The 13694-nt window shown below is 36.5% G+C and overlaps 1 protein-coding gene across 4 annotated transcripts; it reads right to left on the bottom strand.

The window, feature by feature from the left end:
- Nucleotides 1-52: 52 nt before the first annotated feature.
- Nucleotides 53-13694, bottom strand: tpm4a (tropomyosin 4a). Of its 4 annotated transcripts, none has more exons than XM_056758312.1 (9): nucleotides 13388-13694; nucleotides 10891-11016; nucleotides 3644-3777; nucleotides 3253-3370; nucleotides 3096-3166; nucleotides 2906-2981; nucleotides 2660-2722; nucleotides 2511-2580; nucleotides 53-684 (listed from the first exon to the last, which is right to left on the bottom strand). In XM_056758312.1, exons 1-9 carry the CDS (start codon nucleotides 13499-13501, stop codon nucleotides 602-604), a joined length of 855 nt encoding a protein of 284 aa, XP_056614290.1. In that variant the 5' UTR covers nucleotides 13502-13694; the 3' UTR covers nucleotides 53-601. The 4 variants fall into 4 exon arrangements, with proteins under 4 accessions (XP_056614290.1, XP_056614292.1, XP_056614289.1 ...); XM_056758311.1 differs by lacking the exon at nucleotides 53-684 and adding an exon at nucleotides 1581-1797 and having other exon boundaries at nucleotides 13388-13693; XM_056758314.1 differs by lacking the exons at nucleotides 10891-11016; nucleotides 13388-13694 and adding an exon at nucleotides 7803-8249.

Raw genomic sequence — 13694 nt, 5'->3', positions numbered from 1 at the left:
CTTTTCAAGGGCATTACAAAATAATGACAAAGAAGTAACAGTGGTTTCATAATGATGGTCATACTATGCTTTTTATCAATGGATAATAGTAACCATTTCCAGAACACAACTGTAGTTTTCTTTTCAAATAAAATATTCAATTTAAACAAATAAAGGTCATACAAAACTTAATGTCATTTCAACAAAACCAAATAGATCGAATATTAAACTGCAGTACATCGTGTGGCCAGTAGGTGGCATGATAAACACACATAATACATGTACAGTATAAACGTCTTCATTAGACCGGTATTCATATCAGAAATGCGGGATTAATGATGAAGTATTTCTTTTTCACGTACACGACTTCCATGTTGTGTAGCATTTGTTAAAACACTTATAATGTACTTTCTGAAGATAAATCAAGTTATAGCACCCCAACAGCAACGTCTCTGTTTGTATTTTTGAAGGTTTGGAAACAATTTCGAGCTCAGGACGGCAATTAAGCTACAAACAAAATACCTCGGACCGAAAATAACATGAGTATTCTGCTAAAAAACGGGAATGACGTAAGTATTTGTGGAATGTTGTAAAATGAACGTCGTGCCTCTGTCGTCATCTCCTATAAACTGTTGAGATCCTGAAGCGTCTGGTCCAGCACCTTATGCATTCCAAGGTTTTCTTCTTTAGCAGATGATAAATTTTCTAAACATGAAAAGATAGAAATTACTCGTTTTATTAGTTATTTGTTATGTTAATAATTAGTTGCATGTAGGATATCCATACAAATGTTTAGTATTATGGTTTAGTTATTGAAAGCTCTTAATCACAACTGTTATATTACACACATTATGTACTCTAGTATACTTAGTAGAGAGATCCAGTATACTTAGTATACTAATTATTTTCAATAGTAAATTGTAGTATACTGCAGTATGTTTTAATATTTACTAATATAAGGTTCAAAACACTACAGTATGTGGGAATTTTACTACAGTTTACCATATTAAATAAATAGTATATTGCAGTATTTTTCATTCAAAATTAGATTCTCTTGCATTTGTCAGTGTTTTGATTGGTGACAGCATTACATTTTATGCAAAATAGTGGTGATAAGTGATATTATATATGCATAGTTACAACAAACCATGACTGAAATATAACCTCACCTTTGTGGACCTCTGAATATCATACATGGAAAAGGCTGACAGATGTTTTTACAAATGTACACAAATTTTTCATAGCGATGCAACTTTTAAGTGTTTAATTTCCATAAACGTAATATCAATGTGCATCATGTGGTTTTCCTGTAAGGGGTATTAAAGGGATAGTTTCCCCAAAATGACAATTCGGACATCATTTACTCATGTCATTTCAAACCTGTATGACTTTCTTTCTTCTGCAGAACACAAAAGAAGATATTTTGAAGAAAATTGGTAACCGAACATCGCCGGAACCCATTCACTTCTATCGTTTGTATTGGACACAAAACCAATGCAAGTGAATGGGTGCCAGTTACCAACATCCTTCAAAATATCTTCTTTTGTCACTGTAGCTTTATATATATGAACCTATGAAAACAGCAGACTGAGGGTCTGAAATGAGACGATGAGTGTTTTTATTGAGACTAGCACAAGCATGGCACATAGAATGATATGCAAGGTATGCAAAAGGTGGCAAGAAACTCTAGATAGCAAGAAGTCACTACAAGAAACAGAGCAGGAGAGATATGCATCTACAAAGAGGTCATATCATTGAGAGCATGGTCCAGCTCTTCAGAGATGGCTTTGTACTTCAGCTTCTGAGCATAGAGTTCATCTGAAGGTGGAGCAGGAGAAGCCGGAAAGCAAAAGATGAGAAGAAGCAATGGACAGAAAGCAGATGGAGAAAAACAGAACGAAAGAAGTTAATGGAGAAGCTCATGAAGAGCTTACAGAGTTTGTTGTAGTCAATCAACAATCTAAGCAAATCGTGACATTTAAGGAAAAGCAAATGAGGACATTAACGGCTGTAAAAATTTACATCTGACCCACAGAAGATACGCCGCCTGTCTGGTTTCTCTGGTTACTTCTGGTTACTGACTGCCCAGTCGTATGGACTTTTATTATTAAGCGAATGCAAAGTTTAGTCACGTAAAGAGCTGTAGGAGCTTGTGTAGGAACAGACATACTTCATTACTCCCGGGACTAAAGCAATGCTAGACTCAGACATACTTTAATATAATATAACATCTTCCAGACAAAACGCTCAAGCAATTGAAATACGAGTCTGCTGGAAAACCTGAGGAAGAAGTCCTAAAACAATATGTTTCAAAATGATTTATGACTGTCACGGGAGGACGAGACATCTGTGACCAGTAAAACCAGTGGTTATTTCAGAGGGTGAAAAGTTCATTAGACACTTTGAAGACCTCTTTACTCAAAGCTATATTGTTTGACTCTAAAGCCGTTTCGTTACATCCTTTGTTTCACATCTTCTTTAAAAGGCCACAGTTACACAAACGTGAAAAAACAAACAAGAAGCATTCATACCTTCCAAGTCATCAATGGATTTTTCCAGTTTGGTCACTGTTCTCTCTGCGAACTCGGCACGGGTCTCGGCCTTAAAACCACAGTAAAAAAGTTTAAGGATTTGATAAGAAATTCAGGATAGTGACAGGCATATCTTTTTCTTGGTTTACCTCCTTCAGCTTATCACTAAGAACCTTGATCTCCTCTTCATATTTGTCTTCTTTTTCTGAGTACTGAACACAAATAACAAACACACATAATGAAGAATGTCATATCCGTGGTTCTTGTTTCTATGTAAATCATTGGAAATCTTAACGCATTTGGACCGTGCCGATTGTAAACACTCATCGCAGAAGTCTGAAATTGCGAAAGCTTGAACAATATAAAATAACATGGCAAAGGAGGTTTTCGCTTACTTTTTCTGCCTGAGCCTCCAAAGATTTAAGAGCGTTAGTAACATTTTTTAACTCCTCTTCCATTTCGCTAGCTTTGCTGAAAGCACACAAGTAAAAAAAAAACAATGTTTGACTCATCCACTCATAAACATTCATATTCATATACTTAAATGATTTTTAAACACAAAGTGCATGGCTAGACAGGTGATACCATTCAGCAACTTCTGCTCTCTCCTCGGTCCGTTCCAGCTCTCCCTCCAGAATCACCAGTTTACGGGCGACCTATAATAAAGACATAGATCAGTTAACAAGCCTCAAACTTCAAACATCTAGAAGCACTCGAGTTCCTCCTGATATTTCAGATGTACCTCTTCGTATTTGCGGTCCGCCTCCTCGGCGATGTGCTTGGCTTCCTTCAACTGCATTTCCTGGATCTCCATCTTCTCCTCGTCCTTCATGGCACGGTTCTCAATGACCTTCATACCTCTGGAAGTACAGCGGTTGAATCAATGCACTGTTGCCACAGTTCTGTGACACTGTTTTAGTTAACCTTTCAAACTGTGCATCCACAAATTTCTTGAATTCCACCACGTGGTTACTAATTTTATATACGATGCTTGTGGATTATCTAATGAGAAAAACATGTTCAAGAGGCTAAATAACTTTGTCACAAAAGGTTGTTTGGTCGGAAGCAATGATGCCATTCGTTGATTTTGTCAATATTTATAAAATTCTCATTAGCATAAGGCTTCTGCTCACCTCTCGCTCTCGTCCGCTGCCTTCTCTGCTTCTTCCAGTTTCTGAAGTGCGGTGCCCAGTCTCTCCTGAGCCCGGTCCAGTTCCTCCTCCACCAGCTGAATTCTGCGGTTCAGGGCCGCCACATCGCCCTCAGCCTGATGACAATAAAAGTTTAAAAGGTTAATCTATTTAGCCTTTTTGGGAGGTAATGCACTATTTCATGCCAGAATTGAAATGTAATTTATTATATCTCTGTAATACCAAAAAAGGTTTAATAACGTTAAGAATGATGTGGGAGTGACAACTGAAACACAGTTTGCACACAAATGAAACATTTTTACACCCTTTACGACCGCCACCCGTTGTGACTCAAACAAACTTTGACCTCAGATCGAACACAATGGTACCTCTGTGCCACCTCTTCTGTTTCAAGAGACGCCACGACTACCCACTAACCACATTTATAATTGCACTATAATTATTATGACAAATATCCACTGCTCTCTAATGGCGTGGGCACTCGATCGAGTGAGCATTCAGTTTGTCAGAACGGTAGGAAAATCTGGCTGCCAAGAAACAGTGTCTGTGTTTAAACTTTAAGGGTTGTTAGGAAAAAGAAAATGGGAATAGGATGAAACGAGGCACGGGGGGAAACAAAAAAAACAGAAATCGACCACTGGTTACACCTTTTTAGAGTCGGTTCTGCTGGAAGTTCCTTGAGTTATAGGATCCTGGCTAGCGTTCGGTATAAGTATTCATACTTGGAAGATGAACAGGAGTAGTAAACAAATCAAGATGAACATAAAACTTTATATTCTGGATATTATGTATAGCTGTAATACAGCTAAATGGCATAAATAGGTCTTATCTTGATTAAACACACATATGAACATAAATTAAAGCATACAGGCCTATTATCCCAACATTGTATCAAAAATGAAAATTCTGTTATCATATACTCACCCTCTTGTCATTTCAAGCCTTTATGACTTTCTTCCACAGAACACAAAAGAAGATATTTTGAAGAAAGCTGGTTGTATAGACACAAAACCAATGCAAGTCAATGGGTGCCGGGTAAGCATATCTTCTTTTGTGTTGTGCAGAAGAAAGAAGGCATACAGGTTTGTAATGACATGAGGGTGAGTAAATGAGTTAAAATTTTAGGTGAACTATCACTTTAACCCTATGGTTGGGTCAAATAGACAAACACAACTGTTGGTTAACCCAACGATTGGGTTTTTCCATATTTGACTTAGCCGTGGTGGAAAACTGTGCCTGAACATTCTCTATTCTTGATTTCTCAATTTGTAGAACGCAATACATCTTTCATCACAGTATTTCAATATACTATTCATGAGCGAGTCAGACAGGCTGTCGGCAAATTGGAGGTCAAATTGAGCTACTTACACTCACAGATATTTAGTCAGCATACCAAAGTAAGCGAGCCGTTTATCAAAAGTTCAGGAAGTATTACCCTCCTCCAAATAAAGGCGAGCCACAACGATAGGCAATGCGAAAAATGAACAGGAAATGGACACCCTCCACTTCCTCTTTCCACCCCACAAGCTCATTGAGTACAGGGTCAGGAAACTCCCCGAAGCGTAGTGCCCTTTCCTCAGTAACTGCATTCTCTGGCTGCTTCAGACGCGAGCCATATATGGTAAAATAGGACCTGGAGAATGCCTGAAATGCTAAAAATACTTGAAAGCGATCACCCAGAAAAGTAGAAACTAAAGCGCTCATGAAGCCGTGTTATCAAGAACAGCGTCTGAATGCAACCTTGAATAGTTTATCACGTACCAGACGAACCAAACGTCGGCCTACATTTACACCAAAGCACGAATTCCCAACAGAGAGGCCAACCGAACAACACAAAAGGGAGGATCCACGCAGAAGCGATTAGGACAGATCCGATTTCGTTAAAACCAGCTCAAGGACATCCATTTCCAATTATCCATTTAGTTTTAAATTGTAGGGGAATCACAGGATAGTTCTGCGTTCGGTTGAACTGGAAGACGTTCCGAGATGGATGGTACTTATTATCATGCATGGCACTGAGCAAACAGAGACAAACCCTATCAATGTAATGACCTTTTTATGGACTGATATTATGAAAATAAGGTTTATCAGACCAGTAAATGAAAGACAGTCAACCTCCTATACTTGTTGAGCTAGAGCCAAAAAAGCTACAGAAATAATTGTTTAAACAGTAAGGTAATAGCAATCTTGCAAAAAATGAACTAAAAACTTTTTAAGGTATGAATCAAGTTTACACTAGATTAAAATATATATTTATAGTTTCTATATTCTTTTTGGAGAATGTCAATGCAAATTTAAGGAGCATTCGATTCACTTTCTAATTTTTACAACTGAAAAGACTTAAAGATGATGTCATGTTGCTGACAATGTAAATTATGACCTAAACGTATTGCGACCATCACAAAGGGGACAAAGGTCATGTCTGTCCCGTCATGAGAAAGTCATACTGGGAGTGGAGGACTCACACCTGGAAAAAGCCAAGCTAGCAAAACTTTGTAACCCAATGCTAAAAAAAAAAACTTTTGGTCCTTCTGAACAGTACATTTTAGCAGTCCCAGTTTGCTGCATATCTGCATGGTCATCTGAGTATGAAAAGGGTCCACAGGAAGCTTAAATGTGGAACCAGAGACAACATCCTGACCAGGTTCCTCTGGGAGATCCGGATGGGGTGTATATGATGTGACGTGACATCCTTTGTGTGTCTTGAGTAAAACATGAAATCGACAACTATGTACCATTATTCATTGACATTGCTTAATAAAACTTCATGTTTAGTTGAGAACATTCTTCTCATAGTTCAACCATGTCAGTGAGACCAATCAAATGCGACAGACTGTAGGTTATGGCAATCTTTCCAACTTTAGGACTCCACAGGGGATGAGTCATAAAATTTCATTAAATGGAACGTCTATATCCCGTAAAGACTATGGGGAAAAGGGGAGGGGGCGTCCTAAACTAGCATTTTGGCATAAAAAAAATTTATTAACGTAGTCTTGTAGCGGATCAGTGTCATGGTTAGATGAAGGATTAATGACTGAATCAATACGTATAGCTTGGGCTACACCAAGTTATGTATGCTACCACCAGACTGAAATAGCTTTTGGATGAATAAATGGATGGATGTGATAGTTCAGCCATGAAATTAAAATTCTGTCATCATTTACTAACCCTCTACCCTTTACTAATTCAAACCTATATGACTTTCTTTCGTCTGAAGAACACGAAAGAAGATATTTTGAAGAATGTTGCCAACTGGCCCCCATTGGTTCTGTGTCCATACAAGTGAATGGGTGGGCGGTTTGGTTACCAAATGTCTTCAAAATACCTTGTTGTCTAAAGAAGAAATAATGTTTGAAATGACAAGAAGGTGAGTAAATGATGAGAGAATTTTCATTTATGGCTGAACTATCACTTTAAGTTGCATCACATCCATCCATTTATTCATCCAAAAGCTATTTCAGTCTGGTGGTAGTATACATAACTTTGTAAACGATGACAGAATTTTCATTTTTGGCTGAAATATCACATTTAGATAAAATCAAATCAAAACCAAGCAATAATCTGAATGCCCCAATACAGAATTAACATTCACAACAGTGTGTAAACGTTTTTAAATGGTCTGTGCCCACATGAATACTTTAGTAAACTGTTGTAAAATACAAAAGTATTTTGATGTTAATAGTAACATTATCTTATTTTATATCAATAGTATACAATGTGTATTACTGTTTGTCCATTCAATAAAGTCAAAACTCCAGAATACTGTAGTATACAATAAAAAAGCAACAATTGTTGTATTTTACTAAAGTTTGTATATTTTCCTGTAGCATGTTGTAAAGTATGTAATTTTCATGAAAGTGAAGAAAATTCTCCAATAAAACTTTTAGGGAAAACGTCAGACGTGTGCGTAAAAGTCGTCGTGCGTAATGCGTAAATGGGACGTTGGACCAACGCCTTTTCCTAACACATCCTCACGTTCACAGGTCTCACTGTTCACCTAAACATGCAATTATTGTCTTCAAAGAGCATGACAGCTTTTAACACAAGCTGGTCTTCATAGAAGCATGCAGAAGAGCCCGCAGCGTGAGAAACGAACGTCCGAAGACATAAATAACGGGAGGAAGTCAAGTTTTTTCCTTACTTTCTCCCGCAGTTCCCGTTCGTTGTCCAGGTCGCGCTGTAAAGCTAACGCCCGGTCCTCCGCGTCATCCGCCTGCTGCTGCAAAGTCTGGATTTTTCTCTTAACCGCGTCCAAAGAAGTCACACCTGTCATTTTAACTACTTTATATCTGATTCAACACTAGAAACAAGACGAATCCGCGACTTTGTCGAAACGATGCGCAAAAAACGCGAACCAACTTTTTAAGTAAAAGAAACGTCACGATCTCGCGTAAATACAAAAAATAACGGAATGCGGCTATGCTTGGATGGCCAGTGCAAATAAAAGACAACGAAAAAAAACCGGGATGTCCACTTGAATATCAAGTTCGGATGGATACAAAAATAAGATTGATCACTAACAAGTCTTCACGGGAGGTTATTCCTGCCTCATGGATTCATCGGGAATGTCTGTGTGATGGAGTTTAAGGAGGCAGAAGTCCAGCAGGAAAGTTACGATTCTGCTCCGGATGACGTCACGCGGGGCGGGGCGCGCAGGAATCCTATTCATTTTTTGAGGCTCGTGGTATCCTCGTCCCATTTTTTATCTGGTTTGATTTTATAAATACGTTTCTATTTATGCCTATATTTTCTTTTATAATATTTGCCAGATTTTGTTGTCTCTCACTGCTGTTGGATGTATTTTGTGATTTTTTATATCACAGATTTTTTCTAAAGTTACTGTCCAATACCCAGTGCTGGGTGTAACTAGTTACTAAGTAATGAGTTACTGTAATTTAATTACTTTTCCCTTGAAAAAGTAAAGTAAGGGATTACTCATATGTTTTCTGTAATTTAAATACGGTTACTTTTGATTTACTTAAACTAAATACTTTGTTAAATATATGCGTGTGCAATAGCGTAATTGACCTCAAAATTCAAAGTCTTACTTTAAAAACTGTGCTTTAATGTATAATTCTCACATTTGTAATACTTTGGTCAGTTAATAATATTATTTGAATGAATTCAATGAGCCGTTTCGTGTATATTCTTGAATCACTTAACTAATCAAGGTTGATGTAGGATATAGAAAGTAATTAGTAATGAGTAACTAAATACTTTTTGGACAGAGTAATTTGGACAGTAATCTAATTACACTATTGAATATGTAACGAGTAACTAGTAATTCATTACTTTTTCAGAGTAATTTACCCAACACTCCCAATACCATTAAAGGTTTTTACCTGATTAGACCCAAAATACCTTTGCTGGTGTAACTCAGTTGATTAAGACATAATACGTTTGAATGCAACTTATCCATTATCATAGTATTGGAATGTAGTGCTTTTGATTGACATTTATTTGTATTGACATTTATTAAACAATTATTACAATAATAATATGAAAGTTGTTTTATTTTATTTATTAGTATCTGACATTACCGTAAGAAACACAGTGACGCACAACAAGCCCCACAATCAAATAGTCACGTCGTGATGTTACATGCCATTTCTGCTCTGATTCTTTGTGCAGAAGTTTGCTTTTGTTCCAAAGTCGAGACAGGAATCTCAAAGCATTGATTTCATTAGTCACAGGAGTGTGGCTCTTTCTGTTTTCTTTTCCTACATTCCTGAAATTCCTGGGCTGCTACATGGCAACCGAAGCCCCGGTCTGCCCTGCCGGTCCTCCGACTGATCAGTAACAGGCCTCCGAAATCTCCCCTGCATTGAAGCGCCTCTTTCATTTCCTCACTTTTTCGGTGTGAATTTGGAAATATTTTTTATTATAGTTTCTACAATCGTGTCAAGAAGAATATCTGAAGATCCCCAACACATTTCTATTTGTCTTGGTATTGGATAAAGTATAATCTGATGACACAGTTGGTTTTGATGTACGAATAATGGGGTGATAATAAGCATAACAGCAAACTATGAAACTATGTTTTCGGAATATCAGAAGGGAACCTCACGCGGCCCAAGCGAATCTGCCCCATACTGGAATCATTAAGGATTCGCAAACAACCTTTTCGCTTCAGCTTCCTTCTCATGCGCTCATTTCCTTTGAGGTCAGAGCAGGAGAAACAAGCTTATCAGTGTAGTGGACCGGATGTACCCGCTCAGACCCGTGCAGGTGTGATCACAGCTATAAACACATCTGAAAGCGCAGATTCTTCAGACCAAACATGTTCCAACAGCTACTGTACATGATTTCTTTGATTTGATTAATTTTAGTCTTTGAAAGACATTTTCCAATCGTAAAACGTAAAACTGTCTTTGTATGACAGGACATTGATTTATTCAAGGTATTGCAAAGGTAAAGCTAAAGAAGAGAGAATTTGAAAAAGAAATGAATTTTGCTCGCATTGTGACACTTGAAATGATGCTATAAACCTTGCGGGTTTAAGGGACCAAGTGGCGTAAGATTCTTATAAATATGTGTGTGTGTGTTACTTGCTTACTGATTTACTAACCCATTCCATTCCATTTTCGACCGCTTATCCGAACTATCTCGGGTCACGGGGAGCTACTAACCAATTAATACTGTAAAATTGTATGTCCAGCTCACACTTTGATCTAATGAGGGAGCATTAAAGGGACAGTTAAACCAAAAATGAAAATTTTGTCAGATTTTACTCACCCTCAGGTTGTTACAAACCTGTATCAATGTTTTTGTTTCCAATGAACATAGAGAAAGAAATTTGGAAGAATGTAAGCAATTATCAGGTCTGGGACATCATCCACTACCATTAGGAAAAATTATAATATCTAAATATCTTTCTTTGTGTTCTTTGTGTTCATCAGAATTAAGAAATGTTTACAGGTATGAAATAACATAAGGGTGAGTAAATGATGACAGACTATTCCTATATTTCCAGCAAAAGAAAATATTGTACAAAAATATCCCCCCCGGACATCACTTTTGGCCACTCCTGTATGTAAATGAAGGTTGGGTGGGGGGGATATTTGACTCCCTCCCAAACATTGTGTTGGGTGGGGTTGTAAATCCCTGCGAGACCAACAGGAAGTGTCAGGAAGTACAAACATCATAACAAAGGCCTCAAACCCTGGAGGAATCTTTCACGGTCTGATGTTGTGTTGATAAAGCTGAGTCTTTAGGAATGCGTCACTTACGTCAGCAGCTTTTGTCTCAGACACTTCGAGTTTCTCCTGGGCTTCTTTAAGGGCCTCTGAATATTTGTCCAGTTCATCTTCGGTCTGTTTGAGTTTCTTCTGCAGGCCCATAAGCTCGTCCTCTAACTGTGGGGGATAGAGAGAGAGAGAGAGAGAGAGAGAGATAACATATTTTATCTAAGAAAAGTCTTGTATTATTTAGAGACAAATGGCTGCTATTATTGTTTTCACAGATATTTTATCACATAACTATATTTTTATCTTTGTGTTTTTGTTTTTGAAGGAGATATCCTATTTATGAAACACACTCTAGCTTACTGTAGAAACAACATGAAGAATTCCATGCAAGGGGGTCCGTGGTGTGTGTATAGAAATTGCTCATTCAAATGTAATAAAACATAATGCTTCACTATGTAAGGCTTTTATACACCTTGTTATGTATATTATAGTGCATTTTTAACAAGTGCATTTAATTTTATAGTGCATAAAACATTGGTTTTTAATTTTAATTTTAATTTTAATTTTAATTTTAATTTTAATTTTAATTTTAATTTTAATTTTAATTTTATTTTAATTTTAATTTTAATTTTAATTTTAATTTTAATTTTAATTTTAATTTTAATTTTAATTTTAATTTTAATTTTAATTTTAATTTTAATTTTAATTTTAATGATTTTAATGATTTTAATGATTTTAATTAATTTTAATTTTAATTTTAATTTTAATTTTAATTTTAATTTTAATTTTAATTTTAATTTTAATTTTAATTTTAATTTTAATTTTAATTTTAATGTTAATTTTAATTTTAATTTTAATTTTTTTTAACAAAGTATTTTAACAGCTGCCCTGCAAACCCGGTGAATTTCCCTATGCAAGCATAAAACCAGAACCTTTTCCTAAGGGACACTGATGACTATTCAACCCATTTCTAGATAAGAGTGATGTGTAATATCTAGAAAGCCCGCCTTAGGATGTTAATTAAATGTGAAGTGCATTATGCTCTCTCAGGGACGTAATGGCAGCCACCAGTCCCTCCTGTGTTCTTGTCTTTCATTAACTGAAGAATGAAATTCATTTCTCCGCATGAACTTTTAAAGGCTACGGCTAATGCTACCTCGCTGCTTATCGTCCAATGATTTTGTGACATTCAAATAATGTATTGTATAGATATTATATAGAATTGTATAAGATACAATGGCACATATTTTGTACGCTCTGGTGTTGACATCAGATAAATGGTTTTAATTTTAGACCGTGGTGACAATTCACACACAGCAGACAATGAGATCACAAACACTTTGCTAATCTATGGCTATCAGTTTAGCTGTGCTGTCATGCTCAAGAGAGGCTCTGTTTATCTCCTGGGATTCCAGATAGTCCGACTTCTATTTTCCATTTATGACGTTTGGTGTTTCTGAATGGTGATGGATTGATTAACAAAGGTATTCATCTGTGGGTAGTAAGCAAACAAGAACTTTTAAATTGATAGTTCACCCAAGAATGAAAACTCTGTCATCATTTATTCACCCTCTTGTCATTTCAAACCTAAATTACTTTCTTCTACAGAAAACAAAAGATTTTTAAAGATTGTTGGTAACCGAATAACGGTGGTACCCATTGACTTGCATTGGTCTAGTCTAGTGTCTATACAGTAGAAGTGAATGGAAATGTTTTTTTGGATGAATACCACTGAGCTCAATGTTTTCCAGCCTGACTATTCAGGATTCGTTTTTGGCAACAGCAGACAAATGTATTGCTCCACAAAAAATGTAATGTGCAATTTATTGTGGTGTGGACGTGAATCAATATTTATATTGTATAGTATACAGTAACACAAAATCTATTTAGATATATGTGACCCTGGATCTCAGAACCAGTCTTAAGTATCACAGGCAAATATTTTAGTAAAAGCCCAAAATTTATTGTATGGATCAAAATTATCGATTTTTCTTTAATGCCAAAAATCATTATGATATTTAGTTAATACCAGAGTTTTAAACGCCTGTATTTCTGCTAGATCCTATCCTAGTAACAACCCATACATCAATAGAAAGCTTTATTATTCAGCTTTCAGAAGATTTAAAAATCTCAATTTCAAAAATATTACCCATAAGAGGATTTGTTGTCCTGGCTCACATATTTGTTAACTAATTTTAATAGTTTCATTTTACCCTTAAGTTTATACAGGTGTCCAAGCAGAAGAACCAGGACTGTAGTTCATCACATGGTTTTTAATTCAAACTAGTATATAATCATCTAATATTTTATTTGAAAAACGTGAGCTTGAGCTTCAAATTTGAATTGGTTTTTCATTAAAATTAATGTAGTTAAATACATTTTTGGTCGTACTGCATTTTATAGAAAAAACAAACACAGAACTGCCATTTTTGCACACTTCTATGGATCAAAGCTGATGACATCTCAACAAATCTGGAACTAAATCTACATTCTCTTTAGAGTCTCTCTGAATTTCGAGTCTCTCAGATTTGGACCGTACCTGCTTGCATTTCTCTTCCGCTGCTTTCTGCTCCGTCTCGGCCTTCTCCGCACGGTCGATGGCGTTCTCCTTGTCCAGCTTCAGCATCTGCATCTTCTTCTTGATGGCCTCCATGTTTGCAGATTGATGTAGAGCCTGTCCGAAATCTCAAATTCAGGGAAGCTACAAAGTAATGACTCTTGATCGCGCAGGCAGAGGGATGCGAAGCTGGAGAGCAGAAGAATGCAGATGATGTTGCCTGAAACCAGCAATGTTGGATCGCTCTACATAACCCAACCAAAGTCACCCCCAGATACATGCGCATTCC

Source organism: Triplophysa dalaica, chromosome 10 (assembly GCF_015846415.1).
Source record: "Triplophysa dalaica isolate WHDGS20190420 chromosome 10, ASM1584641v1, whole genome shotgun sequence".
Classification (NCBI taxonomy): Eukaryota; Metazoa; Chordata; class Actinopteri; order Cypriniformes; family Nemacheilidae; genus Triplophysa; species Triplophysa dalaica.
The sequence above is the reverse complement of the archived record's forward strand: the minus strand, read 5'-3'. Positions and strand labels throughout refer to the sequence as shown.